Source organism: Ahaetulla prasina, chromosome 3 (genome assembly GCF_028640845.1).
Source record: "Ahaetulla prasina isolate Xishuangbanna chromosome 3, ASM2864084v1, whole genome shotgun sequence".
NCBI classification, from domain to species: domain Eukaryota; kingdom Metazoa; phylum Chordata; class Lepidosauria; order Squamata; family Colubridae; genus Ahaetulla; species Ahaetulla prasina.
The window spans coordinates 82818615-82834861 of record NC_080541.1 but is presented as its reverse complement, the minus strand read 5'-3'; the positions used below and the strand labels follow the sequence as shown (position 1 = coordinate 82834861).

Here is a 16247-nt window from a genome sequence, read left to right as displayed (position 1 = left end):
AAATGGGAGAAATAGAGTGCCTGGCACTAGAGAAGAACATAAACAAGTATAACAAACTTGGGAGTGGAACCAATGCTATGCAATGACTGTAACTTCCTTCAATTATATTAATCTTCGACCTTTGGTTCAGTATTTGCAAATAAAGTTGTTTATTCTACATTGCTTCAATACCCAGAACATCTCCTTGTCCTGATGAGAAACTTATATCAAAAAACTACAGTACTGTCAGAGCATAACAAAACAGACTGGCTCCAGGTTAGGAAATGGATGAGAGATGGCGGTGCTCTATACATGTGAATGACAAAAGTAAGTGAACCTGTAGCATGATTAATTCATTTAAAGGGGAAATTAGAAACAACCTGAACATCAGGTGTTGAGTATTGGAATCCTGCCTTATTTAAAAAACAAAATTCTGATACTCACTTTCCAAGGCTAATCTTCACAATACTATTATGTGGAAGTATCATGGTCCAAAGTAAGAGAGAGAGTGTGTGCGTCTATCTGTCTGTCTGTTTATCTATCTATCTATGTGTCTCTATCTATCTATCTATCTATCTATCTATCTATCTATCTATCTATCTATCTATAATGTTTTAAAAAGGAGGAAAAACTAATAGGAACTAATATAAAGTAAGAAAGAAAAAGGAAATGAAAAAAATCAAAGATAAAGCTAAAAGAACCCAAAAAGAAAATATAAAAGAAAGATAAAAGATAAAAAGCTGCACCCTCTTGATGATTTTCTAATAATTCCTCATACATTTGTTTTTGTCTGATACTTCTCTTCTATACCATGCTTCTTGAGCTGAGATCTGCAAAGGAGTTTTCAGGCACAACCTAGGTTTATATCTATTCTATATTCTAAATATGGAATGTCTAATAAAATATCTTTTAAACTACACATTAATTTTAACTTTATTGTACCGTAACTATCTATGTCATCCAAACTTCAGTTCATGATTTTTTAATTCTAAGTCTCGTTTCTCAGCAGCATCCATTATTTTATCCAGAGCAAACAACAAGCTGCGAAATACAACTTCAAATCTTCTAAACCCAGTTCTCTTTTTTCCTTTGCATTCTGTAACACTTTATATTTAATTAATATTTTTCCCCTTTGCCATATAGATAAATCTTTTGCCACTGTTTGAATGGTACATCAGTTGTCAGAAAGGATATTGTCTGAAACAAAAATATTCTCAGCAAAAGAATCATTTTCATCACAGTGACAATTTTAATTTCCCCCATCCTAATAGTTCGTTTGTAATTACATTCCATTCCACTTATTATTTTATTTTTATGTTATTTTACTATTTTATTTTATCATTTTTTCCTGTTTTTATTACTTTTATTAACTAACTCAAGGCAATGAACATACACAATATTCTTTCCTTCTCCTATTTTCCCCACAACAACTTTGTGAAGTGTGTTGGGCTATGAAAGATTCATTGGCTCAAAGTCAATCTTCTGGTTTCTATTTTGAAATAACTTACAATTCATATTTGTCAATAATACACAATATTTTACTTCATTCTTAATTCTAAGTTTTCTTAATTAGTTTTATTTGCTTTTAATTTCATATTTTCATTGACAACTTTGTCTTCTGATTATTGATCTTAAAATCTGCTAATATACAAAGTTAATTTTGCCAGTTTCTACTCCCTCTAGTGGAACTTCCAAATCCAACTGCAAATGTCCTTAATTTATAAGTTTGTTTCTTAATCTTATGTCCTATAATTGTCTCATCTTTTTATATGTCAATATTAGTACTTCAGGAACTAAAATGACAAAAGTGGTGACAAAACAATCTTGTCTTGCCATTTTTTGTAAAATTACAAGTTTTTGTTAGTTTTCTATTAACAATTATTTGTGCTTTTTTGTAAAGTATAAATTGATCTTATTCATTTAATCTATATATATAAAAGCAAAAGCTACTCATGCCGTAATCACGAAATCTCCAGAACAATAAAGCCTACAAACTTGAAATTTGCCACGTATGTTTCTCTTGACTTCTAGATGCTCACTAAAAAAGGATTTTTGGAAATGACCATCAGAGCATTAGTATTTCCTATATTATGATTAACACGCTCTGATGCTAAGGAGCTCTCCCCCTCCCCAACTGAAAAGAAATCTGTTCCAAATGCAAAACACAAGCAGAGGAGAGGAGTTTCACTTTCAGTTTTACTTTCACAGCAGCAACTAGGGGATAGGTTAGGGGAGGATTCTGTGGGGCAAGGCTGAGGGAGAAAAGGGGATAGCATAGGGGAGGGAGGCTTCTGTGGGGCAAGGCTGAGGGAGAGCAGGAGGTAGCATAGGGGAGGCTTTTGTGGGACAAGCCTGAGGGAGAGAAGGTGAGAGGAGAGACCGATTGTAACTACTCATTAATATTCAAGCTGTAAGTGTCGATTTATCAAGCCCAATCACGTAGTTTTGTAGCGAAGCATGGGTATCCAGCTAGTAATATTATATCCAAGGCTCATATATTCCAGAATTCTAAACAAGAAAATCCAATTCAAATTATCAAACGCCTTCTCTAAATTTAATATTAATGTAGTTTGTTCTTCTTTTTTTCCCCTCTAAGTACTCCAAAATATCCAAAACATTTCTAATATTATTTCATGATTTCTCAGCTTTTTGGTTAAGATCACGTGAGTTGAATGTTATCTTGTAATTGTCTTTTAGATAACTTGCATTTATCTTTTTGAATACAGTTCTATAAAATTATCTTTAAACTTTCAGCCAGAATCACAATAAACAATTTATAGCCATTATTCAATAAAGATAATTGATAATTATAATTGATTATAATATATATATTGATTATAATTGATAATTTCTTGTTAAAGGCTAATCTTGTGCCTATTTAGTTATAAATCCTATTTAAGCTTCTTTTTCTAGCTATCAAGAATCTTTCCATTCTGTAGAATAATGTTCATTGTTTGTTGTAAAGATTGTAAAGACACATCCTCAAAATATTTATATTAAGAAGCTGGCAGCCCATCTGAACCAGGTCACTTTCTACTTTTAGTCTTTTTAATAGCTTTAGTTACTATTATAGATGCATTCAAAATTTATCTCAATTGGCCAACCATATGTTTGAAAGTATAGAGTTTCCTGCTTGAGCAGGGTATTAGACTAGAAGACCTCCAAGGTTCCTTCCAACTCTGTTATTCTGTTATTCTCAGTAATCTTTGGTAAATTCTGATTATAGAAATACTCATCCACTTTTTTGAGGAAATTTCTTGATCTTTCCATAAAGTAGTATACTGATGAAATCTATCTTTTTGCATATTTGCATTATATGTTATTACAATATTTCATTCTTGTAACATTAATGTCACTCTTTTTTGCAGCTTTTATGCTAACAATTTCCCTGGTTTATTTGCAAATTCCATTTTGTTTTGTTTTATATGGTTGACCTTTATTTCCATCTCTCACACTGTCAACATAGATAATTGCCTCTGTAAAAGCTTAATTTGGTAATAGTTGTCATCCCCGGAGCTTTTTTAAATTCTTTTTTTTAATCTTAACCAAAATCATTTGTATTTTCTCTTGCCTTTTATTTTTAAGTTCACTATTATTGTTGTATAAATATTCTCTTATTTTATTTGTATACTAAATCATTTTTACCTCTGTTTGTTTTTCAAAAAATTCCTTTAACGTCTTTTGACAGTACTCTACCATTTCCTTTTATAAGAAATTCAATCTCTACTTAAAAGGTCAATATTACCTTTTAAAAGTTAAAGTCACTCAATTGTTGTGTAAAAAAGTCTTTGATAATGTCTCAACTTCATAAAAACTAATAGCCAAAGTCTTAAAAATCCAAATCATATCTATTTTTGAAGAAATTTTATGTCTTGCAGAAAAATATTCTTTGGAGTCATCATTTTTATATCTGCATGCATCAACAAGCTCCAAATTATTTGTTCAACAACAACAACAATTTGGTAGTTTACCCTCGTGTATTTTAAATATTTTTCTCAGAAATTCTCTGTGGGAAAGCCATTTCATTTCAATATCCCAGGACACACTATTTTTCATAACAAAAATCCAATAATTTGTCCATAACTTCAGTTCAAAATAAGCTATTTTTACATCTCTGAATATCTCCCTGAATTTTTAAGAACTTTTCCAGCGAAGGCAGTATACTAGAAGCTCTGCCATGAAGGGATTGAGGAATCAAGTAAGGAAATATTTCTGAAATGATGACCCAATGGATCACAGGTTGTCTAGCTATATATTCAGCCTTTCACACCATATATCAAAAGCAATTTATTTATTTATTTATTTATTTATTATTTAAATTTGTATACCGCCCTTCTCCCGAAGGACTCAGGGCGGTTCACAGCCAAGTAAAAATACACAATACACTATAAATACAATTAAAATACAATTAAAAAACTTATTTAAATTGGCCACAATTAAAATTTGGAGATAAAACCCATTAAAAAACCCATAACTTAAAAAACTAACCCAGTCCAGCGCAGATAAATAAGTAAGTTTTAAGCTCGCGGCGAAAGGTTAAGTATTTAAGTTCCTTATTAATTGTAATACCTGTTTGATCATGTTTACTAAGTTGTCTTTTGTAACTGTTCCAAAAGTTCAAAGATCATTAGGAAAGAGAATCAATCTAATATTGTTACAGAGTTCAAAAGTCTGAATTCATGAACCACTCTCATCTTTCTACACAACAAAAAGAGTTTCCCTTGAGGCTGTAGATGTAGTGTGAAATTGTTATCAGTAAGTACCTTTGAAGAAGCCAACTTGTACAGATTTAAGGTCCTCGGCTTCTGGAACCATGTTTATAGTGTACAAGCATAGGAACTTACGTTTTTTCATGAGTGGCTTCTACTTGCATAATTGGGTCTATTGTCTGAGTTGGAAAGACATGTTTGCAAACAATGGCCAGATGTAATGGTCTATAATAATTCTGAGATGCTTTCTCCACTCCCATTCCTTCCTTGGACTCAGATTTTTCTGTATAATTTTTCTTATGAGACCATTGCTTAGGCTGTGGCTTTTCCTTATGTCTTCCAAAGTTATTCTCATTTCATATCCCAGTACAATATTGTTTGTCTGTGAATCCAGAATCCATTAGGGCAGAAGAATGTTTATCTGAAGTAAATCAAATAGGATGAATAGCCAGTGCTTTGAATTGTATACCAGAAGTCTTCTTAATTGTTGGATAACCCAAATTCTGAGCTCCTAAAGTGGAATCCTGAGATTCCTGAGAAGACAGGCTGGGGACAATCAGGGCACTTGCTTGCAAAATGGCACTTAGTCCCACAAGCATTACAAGAAGTTTTTTTCAGGGTAGATAAATGCAAAATGTTCAGAAATACTACAATATAAATAGAGACCAAGCATGTGCCTTCTATCTAATGTATCCGGTATTTCTTGTTGAACCAGCTCATCCTACAGTTCATTAAATAGGTTTCTTTAAACTGGTCAATTAAAGTCACCCTTGTCCAGTGCACATTTCTAGAACAATGTTAAAAGTCGGCTCCATTTGCCTGTGCTCACCTTGGCACAATTTACAAATTTGAGCTGTTTGATTATTATGGTCTTCAAAGGAAGATATTAGTGTATGCATAAAATTAACATAATTGTCTAAAACAAGGTTAATATTTTCTGTGGTTGAAATTGCCCATTTTGAAGCTTCATCTGTCAAAGTCCAGGTATAAATCCCATCTGGAAATTTTAGTTGATCTTATGAGAATATAAATAATTATTATTTAGTGAAGAAAGCTTTGAACTTCTTTTTAGTCCTTCAAATTTATTGGCAAGAGATTAGGAAAGTGAAGTACACTGCTCAAAAAAATAAAGGGAACACAAAAATACTGTAAGACATCCTAGATCTGAAGGAATGAAATATTCTTATTAAATACAGTACATTGTGTTGTTTAGGTGTTCCCTTTATTTTTTTGAGCAGTATAGTACTGTATCATCTGGGTAATTGTTGGGGTCAAATAATCTGGGCATCTCTCTAGTTCTGCTGCAAGTCCACTTGATTCATCAATTGCAGAAAAACATTGGTGACCCATTCTCCTCCTATCTCTCCGACCGGTCGCAGACGGTGTTGACAGGGGGGCAGAGGTCGACCGCGAGACACCTCACTTGTGGGGTGCCGCAGGGGTCGATTCTCTCACCCCTCCTGTTCAACATCTATATGAAGCCGTTGGGTGAGATCATCAGTGGCTTTGGGGTGAGATATCAACTGTACGCTGATGATACTCAGCTGTATTTTTCACCCCGGGCCACCCCAACGAAGCTGTCGAAGTGCTGTCCCGGTGTTTGGAGGCCGTACGGGTCTGGATGGGGAGGAACAGGCTCAAGCTCAATCCCTCCAAGACGGAGTGGCTGTGGATGCCGGCATCCCGATACAGTCAGCTGCAGCCACAGCTGACTGTTGGGGGCGAGTTATTGGCCCCAAAGGAGGGAGTGCGCAGCTTGGGTGTTCTCCTGGATGCACGGCTGTCGTTTGAAGATCATTTGGCGGCCGTCTCCAGGAGAGCCTTCCACCAGGTTCGCCTGGTGCGCCAGTTGCGCCTTCCTTGATCGGGATGCCCTATGCACAGTCACTCACGCCTGGTTACCTCCCGCCTGGATTATTGCAATGCTCTCTACATGGGGCTCCCCTTGAGATGCACTCGAGGCTTCAGTTGGTCCAGAATGCAGCTGCGGGTGATAGAGGAGTCACGCGTAGCTCACATGTGACACCTCTCCTGCGCAGACTGCACTGGCTTCCTGTTGCCTTCGGGTGCATTTCAAGGTCTTGGTAACCACCTTTAAAGCGCCCATGGCTTGGGACCTGGGTACTTACGGGACCGCCTTCTGTTACCTCATGCCTCCCACCGACCCGTCGCTCCCACAGAGAGGGCCTTCTCAGGGTGCCGTCCAGCCAGACAATGTCGGCTGGCGGCCCCAGAGGAAGATCCTTCTGTGGGGCCCCACTCTTGGAACGAACTCCCCTGGTTTACGTCAAATTTCTGACCTTCGGACTTTTCGCCGCGAACTGAAAACATATTTGTTTGTTCGTGCGGGGCTTTCTTAAATTGTTGAATTTTAAATTTTAAATTTTCTCTCTAGTTTTAATTGGGGTTTTTAGATTCATAATTCTTAATTATTTCGGCCATACTGTATAATAAGTTTTTAATTGTATTTTAACTGTATATTGTTCTTTTTTATCCTGGCTGTACACCGCCCTGAGTCCTTCGGGAGAAGGGCGGTTTATAAATCCAATAAATAATAATAATAATAATAATTCAACAGTCAGTTACTAGCAAGGTGATCTGTTATCATTGGGTCAAAGTAATCAAACAAGATTGTCTCCCTCGCAAAAAATAATAATAAAAATTTCCCTAGAATTTAATATAAGACTTCTCTAGTAGTCAGGACTGAAAATTATCAGTGTGAGGAACAAATTCCTCATTTCAGTAAGTATTAGATATTTTAACAAAGGTTTAAATAACCAGAATTCCAGCAAGTAGTTCAACACAAATTCTTTTCTTTTTTACATTCGGTCAGTGTAAATGGGAGCCATAAGCTGATGATGAATAAAAATGTATCATATTTCATTGTAACGTTGTTATGAAAATTTATGTCTTGTATTCTGCCAATAGAGCAGCGAAGTTGACTAATTTTAATATATTTTGTAGAATTAATGCCTGTGGTTTAGTGAAAAAGTAAAGATTTAAATGAAGGCATGGGATGTATTGTGGGAATTGGCTGCACTAATTTATTCCATGTGATTTGATTTTAAAAAATATTTTCACTCAATGAATAAAACTATTCTTAAAAGAAATAAAACATACTTACTAAGCATCTAAAGAATTTAAGTAAACATCGTATTTTGTAGCAAGAAAACATGTAGATTTGAGTGTATTTCTTATAATTGCTATCAATGTCTTGTCAGGCCTGGAAACCATACTAGGCTGTAGGTTTCCAGACGCTGCCACATTTCTCCCCTGAGGGGAAGAAGGGGGGGTGATGGGTATGGTTACATTCTTCAAGCGGTCAAGGTCGGATTGTGTTCGCATCTGCAGAATGAGTGGCAAGAAGAGGTTTTGAATAAAGTGGAAGAACGTTGGACCATGTGATCGGCAAAGGGGTTAGGGGGGTGGGACTCGGGTTTGTATAGCTGAGAAAGGAATCCGGAAGTTTCAGTTTTGGAATTTCACTCATCGTGTGCCAGTTTCCTTATGCTAGTAAAGAACTTTGAAAGACAATGGCTTCAGAGGTTTTTTTATGCAGAAGAGGTTTTTCTGGAACCTTGACATTATTCCAAAACTCCAACTTTCTTTGACTTAATGGTACCCTCTCCTCCGCTCTGGGGGCCCATTAGGGGGGTACTGGGCCCCAGCCTCCGCAAACTCCACAGCGGTGCGAAGACCCAGTGAAGATGGAGAGCCAGCAAGCAGAAACCCTTGAAGGGGCAGTGGGGCTGGAATCTGAGGACTTGGTCGAGATCACCTACTTCCCATCTGAAGATATGACTCAAAAGCCTGAAGTTGTGGAACCTGCGCGTCAGCTTGGTGCACGGCCTAAAGACTCCGATTCATGGATAAGCTGTTGCTCCGGCCAAACCCCTCTTCATCAGTTGCAAGAAGTGAGATCCCTGGGAGAAAACATTTCCCCAGGGCTGAATGGAGAGCCCCCTCCCTCTTCTCAATCTCAATGGAGGATAGTAAAAACTGGAGAATCGGGAGAGTCACTGGATTGGGGCCTGGGAAACCCCCTAAAATCGCAATCCCTATTGGACCTCCCAGAAACTTTTGAGCGTTTGGAAGTGAGGCTTCGCATACGCTCAGCTCACCTCCCTCGAGAGCCATTGAATTTAGCTCAGCCTAAATTCATCTTCCCTCCCAGCAGAGTGGGGGAAATTACTGAAGCTCGAAGCCATTCCAATAAACGCAGGAGGCCCTCCCTTCCCTCCTTCACACAGCAGGGAGTTCAGGCAGCACAAGTGACTTGGGGGGAACCGCAACCCCCCAATTGACTTTTCCCGCCAGCCGAGGCCTAAACTACCTCCTGCTGCTTCTATTCCTCCCGGTTGGGCATTTTATCCTGGACAGGGATGGGTCCAATACCAATGGCAACCTGCGGTTTTCATGCAACTAATTAATGAAACCCTGCACCCCCATCTACAATGGGGTTCTTGTCTACTTAGATGACATTCTTATCTACACAGACAATATCGAACAACACATCAAATTAGTCAGACAAGGCCTTAAAAAACTCCTAGCGGCCAAACTACATGTGAAACTTTCCAAATGCGAATTCCATGAGGAATCCCTAGACTACCTAGGTTACCGGATATCAAACAAAGGTATCGAAATGGACCCAGGAAAAGTGAAAGCGGTGTTGGATTGGCAACCGCCACGCACACGTAAACAGCTTCAAAGTTTCCTGGGATTCGTAAATTTTTACCGCAAATTCATTCCTTCTTTCACAGAAGTAGCTCTACCATTGACAGAATTGCTAAAAACTGGGCCATCACCCGCTAAACCCAAACCTAACCAACCCCTACCTTGGACAATGGACTGCCAACGGTCCTTTGAACACCTGAAACGCCTATTCTCGATGGAGCCAATTCTTCAACACCCGGATCCAAATAAACCTTTTGTGGTCCAAGCTGACGCAAGTGATGTAGCGGTAGCGGCTTTCTTATTGCAACGGAATACCGACAACAATCTTATGCCCTGCGCATACGTTTCTAAAAAACTGACAGACACTGAACGCAGATGGACAGTTTGGGAAAAGGAAGCCTTTGCAGTGCGGTGGGTACTACTCTCCTGGAGAAACTTACTTGAAGGGGGGAAGGAATTGTTCGAGGTGTGGTCGGACCACAAAAACCTCGAATACTTAAAAACCCCTCGAAAACTTTCTCCCAAACAAGTTCAGTTTTTCAAACGGTTCCATTTCACCCTCAAATACATCCCCGGCAACCAAAATCTACTGGCTGACGCCCTAGCTAGGAAACCGCAATTTGACAGCCAACGTGAAGAGGTAGTACATGCGATGATTCCCGATAGCGAACCAGCTAGCCAAGCACTTACTCGCCCGCGATCACGCTGTGGTGCTAACATCCCACCAAATAAACTACTAGCGGAATCAAAATCAGCACTTGCTGACGATGCTTGGTTTAAAGAAAACTTGACGGACCTCACCTTAAGGGATGGACTATCCTGGAAGGGAACCAAGATTTATATACCTGTCACTATGCGGCTGGTTGTACTACAGAGAAGCCACGACTCTCGCCTAGGAGGTCACTTCGGGTTTTTGAAAACTCTCCACTTGGCTAGAAGGCAATTCTAGTGGCCAAAAATGAAATCAGATGTCGAAGACTATTGCGGAGCTGTGCCACCTGCGCCACCATGAAATCCAGACCAGGGAACCCCCCCCCCCCCGGATTCCTACAAACCGTGGCCGAACCCACGAGACCCTGGGAGGAGATTGCCATGGATTTCATTGTTGAACTCCCACCTAGTGGGGGAAATATGGTGATATGGACCGTGGTGGATTTGTTCTCTAAACAGGCCCACTTCACTGCGTGCAGCGGATTGCCATCGGTGAGAAAATTAGCAAAGCTCTTCGTGAAACACATCTACAGACTACATGGAGTTCCTAAAAGGATAATATCCGACAGGGGTGTTCAATTCATGGCCAAGTTCTGGAGGGAATTCCTACAGTCCATTGGGTCGTCTCAGGGACTTAGTTCTGGGTACCATCCTGAAACCAATGGCGCGGCTGAGAATTGAACTCAATGGTGGAACAATACATACGGTGTTATGTAAATTACCAACAAGAGAACTGGTCGTATTTGTTGGCATTTGCAGAGGTCGCATATAATAATGCTGTACACAGCAGCACGGGGTTAACTCCTTTTCAGATAACCACTGGCATGGACTTCGTTCAAATGCCTGAACTCCCTGTGCGACCCCCCTCCACTTCCATTTCCCTAACGGACTGGATGAATTCGTTGAAAAAAGGGTGGGAAAATACAAAAAAGCCCTTAGCTGTAGCAGCTCAAAAATATAAAGCCCAAGCTGACAAACACCGTTCCCTTCAACCCCCTTTTTGCATTGGGGATAAAGTCTTTTTATCTACTAAGTATCTGAGGTTGAAAATACCAAGCAAAAAATTCGGTCCAAAATTTTTGGGCCCTTTCCCCATTGTAAAGATTATTAATTCCATAGCCGTCCAACTTAAACTCCCTCAAATATTTGGAAAAATACACCCGGTATTCCATAGCAGCTTATTAAAACCTGCTAGACAATCTGGACTGAGACCTCTACCTTCCGCCACCCGACCACCCTTGATAATCCAAGGTGAAGCCCACTATGAGATCAAGAAAATCCTTGACTCTAGACTATACAGAGGTCAATTACAATATTTAGTCCACTGGAAAGGATACCCATTATCTACTTGGGTCAAAAGTTGGAAAGTAAATGCTGACAATTTGATTAAACAATTTCACGACACTTTCCCTGACAAACCTAAAAACCCTCTCGGAGGGGGGAGAGTGGGGTAGAAGGGAACATGCGGAACACCAACACTCTTCTTTATTAATTTTTTGTTTTCTTTCCTAGGATATAGCTTCTTTTGCAAGGGGGGATGCCTGTCAGGCCCACATTTCTCCCCTAAGGGGAAGAAGAGGGGGTGATGGGTATGGTTACATTCTTCAAGCGGTCAAGGTCGGATTTTGTTCGCATCTGCAGAATGAGTGGCAAGAAGAGGTTTCGAATAAAGTGGAAGAACGTTGGACCATGTGACCGGCAAAGGGGTTAGGGGGGTGGGACTCTTGGGGTTTGTATAGCTGAGAAAGGAATCCGGAAGTTTCAGTTTTGGAATTTCACTCATCGTGTGCCAGTTTCCTTATGCTAGTAAAGAACTTTGAAAGACAATGGCTTCAGAGGTTTTTTTTTATGCAGAAGAGGTTTTTCTGGAACCTTGACAGTCTTACCACTATAATTTCACAGTAAAAAAATATAATTAATGCAAAAACTATCCATTATATCACATTTCTCTATGGTTGTCACTTGCAAAAATATTACTATATAATATTAATTCAAACTCCCAATAGTTCTACATATCTTGACCCTTCCTCCCAGACCACCACCCAGAGGTGGGAGATTGGGGAGAAAGGGATTTCAAGAGAGTAACAAGTTTGAGCAGCATGCCCGCAGCTCCCAGTCCTGGACTGCCGGTGTGATATCATTGCTTTTGATATATGCAAGACCATAAGCAAGACACTTGAACTTCAAAAAGGACAGGGAAGTGATTAGGAGTCAAACAGAAGCTGTGTGAAGTTGAGTAGTCTTGGTTCTTTGAAGTCAGAAAGTACAGTCACAGCCAGATAATTTCTCACATAGGAAATTGCTTCACTTTGTGGTGGAGTTTCAGGTCCCAATTAAAGTTGTTAAGCAAGGACTATCTGTATATTTCAAAGCTGATAGGATAATAGTTTCTCAAACCCTTAAAAAGGATATAAGCTTTATTTAAAAATCTATAATTTAGATCTGCTGAGAATCCATTTGCAACTGCTAAATAGTGTATCAATGTTTTGTATCCAACATACAGAAGAGCCTTTACATTAGCCAGACATATAATATTAATTTCTATTATATATATATCTCATTTTTTAATCCATTGTATTTTGTATAAATGAGTTCCATATTTCATTATACCCTGGTGGCACAGTGGTTAGAACAGTGGTGGGTTGCTCCTGTTTCGGACCGTTTCATGCAAATAGATAGTAAAACTGGCAGGAGGCTCCGCCCACTGACCCGGACATTGTCAGGAAGCTTCTGCATATGCACAGAAGCATGCGCAGGTGAGCAAAGTGAGCGCATGTGGGTGGTCCTGTTGCGAACCGGTAGTAAAGGTAAGTAGAACCCGCCCTTGGATTATAAAGCAGTATTGTAAGCTAATTCTGCTCAGAGTCTGCAGTTTGATCCTGATGCGCTCAAGGTTGACTCAGCCTTCCATCATTTCGAGGTTGGTAAAATGGGAACCCAGATCGTCGGGGGCAATATGCGGACATTGTAAACCGCCCAAGAGAGTTCTGTATAGCACTGTGATGGGCACAGTGTGCCCATAAGTCTTAAATACTATTGCTATTCATTATACTCATCCATGCAAAATATTACATCTGTAGGCATTCTGCTCATAAGTGTAATCACGTTTTTAATCCATTGAGTGAATGGGGCATACATTATCTTTTCAGTGTTGCAGTATCAGTTTTTATCCATAGTAAGGCAAATCCATTTTTCTTACAGTTGTTAGATTCCAGAATATTATTCTTGAAAATATTAGATTTTGTCACACAGCCATGTTTATATAGACCACTTTGTTGTTGTTGTTAGTTGCAAAGTCGTGTCCGACCCATTGCGACCCCATGGACAACATTCCTCCAGGCCTTCCTGTCCTCTACCATCCTCTGGAGTCCATTTAAACTCATGCCTACTGCTTCAATGACTCCATCCAGCCACCTCGTTCTCTGTCGTCCCTTTCTTCTTTTGCCCTCAATCTTTCCCAGCATTAGGCTCTTCTCCAGTGAGTCCTTCTTTCTCATTAGGTGGCCAAAGTATTTCAGTTTCATCTTCAGGATCTGGCCTTCTAAAGAGCAGTCAGGGTTGATCTCCTCTAGAACTGACTTGTTTGTTCGCCTTGCAGTCCAAGGGACTCGCAGGAGTCTTCTCCAGCACCAGAGTTCAAAGGCCTCAATTCTTTGGCACTCAGCCTTTCTTATAGTCCAACTTTCACAGCCATACATTGCAACTGGGAAAACCATAGCTTTTACTATACACACTTTTGTTGGCAGGGTGATGTCTCTGCTTTTTAGTACGCTGTCTAGATTTGCCATAGCTTTCCTCCCCAGGAGCAAGCGTCTTTTAATTTCTTGGCTGCAGTCCCCATCAGCGGTGATCTTGGAGCCCAGGAAAATAAAATCTGTCACTACCTCCATTTCTTCCCCATCTATCTGCCAGGAATTGAGAGGGCCGGATGCCATGATTTTAGTTTTCTTAATGTTGAGTTTCAAGCCAACTTTTGCACTCTCCTCCTTCACCCGCATCAAGAGACTCTTTAGTTCCTCTTCGCTTTCTGCCATTAGAGTGGTATCATCTGCATATCGGAGGTTGTTGATATTTCTTCCGGCAATCTTAATTCCAATTTTTGATTCATCTAGCCCCGCCTTTCTCATGATGTATAGACTATTTCTTCCCAAAACATGTTAAATATAAGACATTATAAAAGCATGTGTGTGAAAGAAGCATTATTTTATTATACTTCTAGCAAAATGCTTAGAGTTAGACCATCCTTTTTTGAAGAAACATAATGGAATTCATTATGTTCTAAACATTAACTTTTTGTTGTCAAATTAAGTCATATTTTGAAGTCCTTTGATACTCTTTCTATAGAAGTTAAGACATTCTCCCATTGTCTAGGCAACCGCTAATTCTTTATTCCACTCATTTCTTACATCTGCATATCATCTTGGTATGATATTTGAATGCTAATTTGAGTTGCTATGCAGGCTTCCCATCAGTGAGAAAACATGATCAATTTAAACATAACAGGTCATTACTAGATGTTTGTTATAGGTCATAAAATGTATTGGTTTAAGGGACTATTGATAAATGGGTCAAAATAAATTAATGGATGAAGTTAGTGTCAACGAGAGGCCCTGTAGAAGAGTTGTAAGAATCTAAAAAACAAAATGTAATTTTACCATATTTAAAATTAGTTACTTCAGATATTGTTTATTTACAGATTTATTTAATAGAACAGGCTGCAACTCTATTAATGAAGGCTTGTCTAGGCTGTTTATCTTACAGATACTTTGATGAAGTCTAAAGGTGTGGCTATTTTGATGTGAAAACGGTTTAACTCATGTACAATGGATTGTCAGTGATGTAAATGAGCATTGTTTAATTTTAATGTGCTAAAGTAACAGGGATTGCAATAGCTATGGTTAATGTTTATGAACATAATCTATATTCTCTATTATTATGTTTTATGATTATATTATGTTTGATGAATGTTTTCAACACTTGAGTGAATGTGTTTGTAAAAAATGGTAATGGAGAAGATTTCAATAAAATATTGGATCCTAAGCCTAATAGAAATACACTGGTACAAAAAAAATCCAATCATTAGTTAGAGAAACAAACAATACTTATATAGAATAAATGAATTTAATAGAATTCATTTATCCAACTAAAGGAGAATTCACATTTTATCAAAGTGTGCAGCAAATTTTTAGGCATTATTTTTTAAAATATCATTGACTTTATATCGCCAAATTCAAGAGTGTAATATCAGTGTTCATTATGTATCAGACCATAAGGCAATTATATTATTATTATTATTATTATTATTATTATTATTATTATTATTATTATTATTATTATTATTTATTCAATTTTTATACCGCCCTTCTCCTGGAGGACTCAGGGCGGTGTACAGCCAAAAGTAAAAAACAGACAATACAATATACAATTTAAAATACAAATTAAAAAACTTATTTTATAATTGGCCTAAAAAACTTTAAAATATATAAAACTAAAACCCCATTAAAATTAATAATAGAAATTTTAAAATCGATAAAATTTAAGCCAGCCCCGCGCAAATGAAAAGATGTGTCTTCAGTTCGCGGAAGGTCCAAGGTCAGGTATTTGGCGTAAACCCCGGGGGAAGCTCGTTCCAGAGTGTGGGAGCCCCCACAGAGAAGGACGTTCCCCTGGGGGCCGCCAGCCGACATTGCTTGGCGGACGGCACCCTGAGAAGTCCCTCTCTGTGAGAGTGTACGGGTCGGTGGGAGGCATGCGGTAACAGCAGGCGGTCCCGTAAGTACCCAGGCCCTAAGCCATGGAGCGCTTTAAAGGTAGTGACCAAAACCTTAAAGTGCACTTGAAAGGCCACAGGTAGCCAGTGCAGACTGCGCAGGAGCGGTGTTATATGGGAGCTACGTGTAGCTCCCTCTATCACCCGCGCAGCTGCATTCTGGACTAACTGAAGCCTCCGAGTGCACCTCAAGGGGAGCCCCATGTAGAGAGCATTACAATAATCCAAGCAAGAGGCAACGAGCGCATGAGTGACTGTGCACAAGGCATCCCGATCAAGGAAGGGGCGCAACTGCCGAACCAGGAGAACCTGGTGGAAGGCCCTCCTGGAGACGGCCGTCAAATGATCTTCAAACGACAGCCGTTCATCCAGGAGGACACCTAAGTTGCGCACCGTATCCTTTG

At 39.0% G+C, this 16247-nt stretch overlaps 1 protein-coding gene across 3 annotated transcripts in view; it reads left to right on the top strand.

Moving 5' to 3' along the window:
- Positions 1 to 16247, top strand: part of CDYL (chromodomain Y like) — a 180036-nt gene that overhangs the window by 58572 nt on the left and 105217 nt on the right. For 2 of the 3 annotated variants that reach the window (XM_058176566.1, XM_058176567.1), the window contains one exon: positions 176 to 306. The exons of the other annotated variant lie outside the window; for it this stretch is intronic. In XM_058176566.1, coding sequence (XP_058032549.1) covers positions 298 to 306 — 9 coding nt within the window. In that variant the 5' untranslated portion in view covers positions 176 to 297. The remainder of the gene's footprint in view (positions 1 to 175; positions 307 to 16247) is intronic. 3 annotated transcript variants of the gene reach the window in all.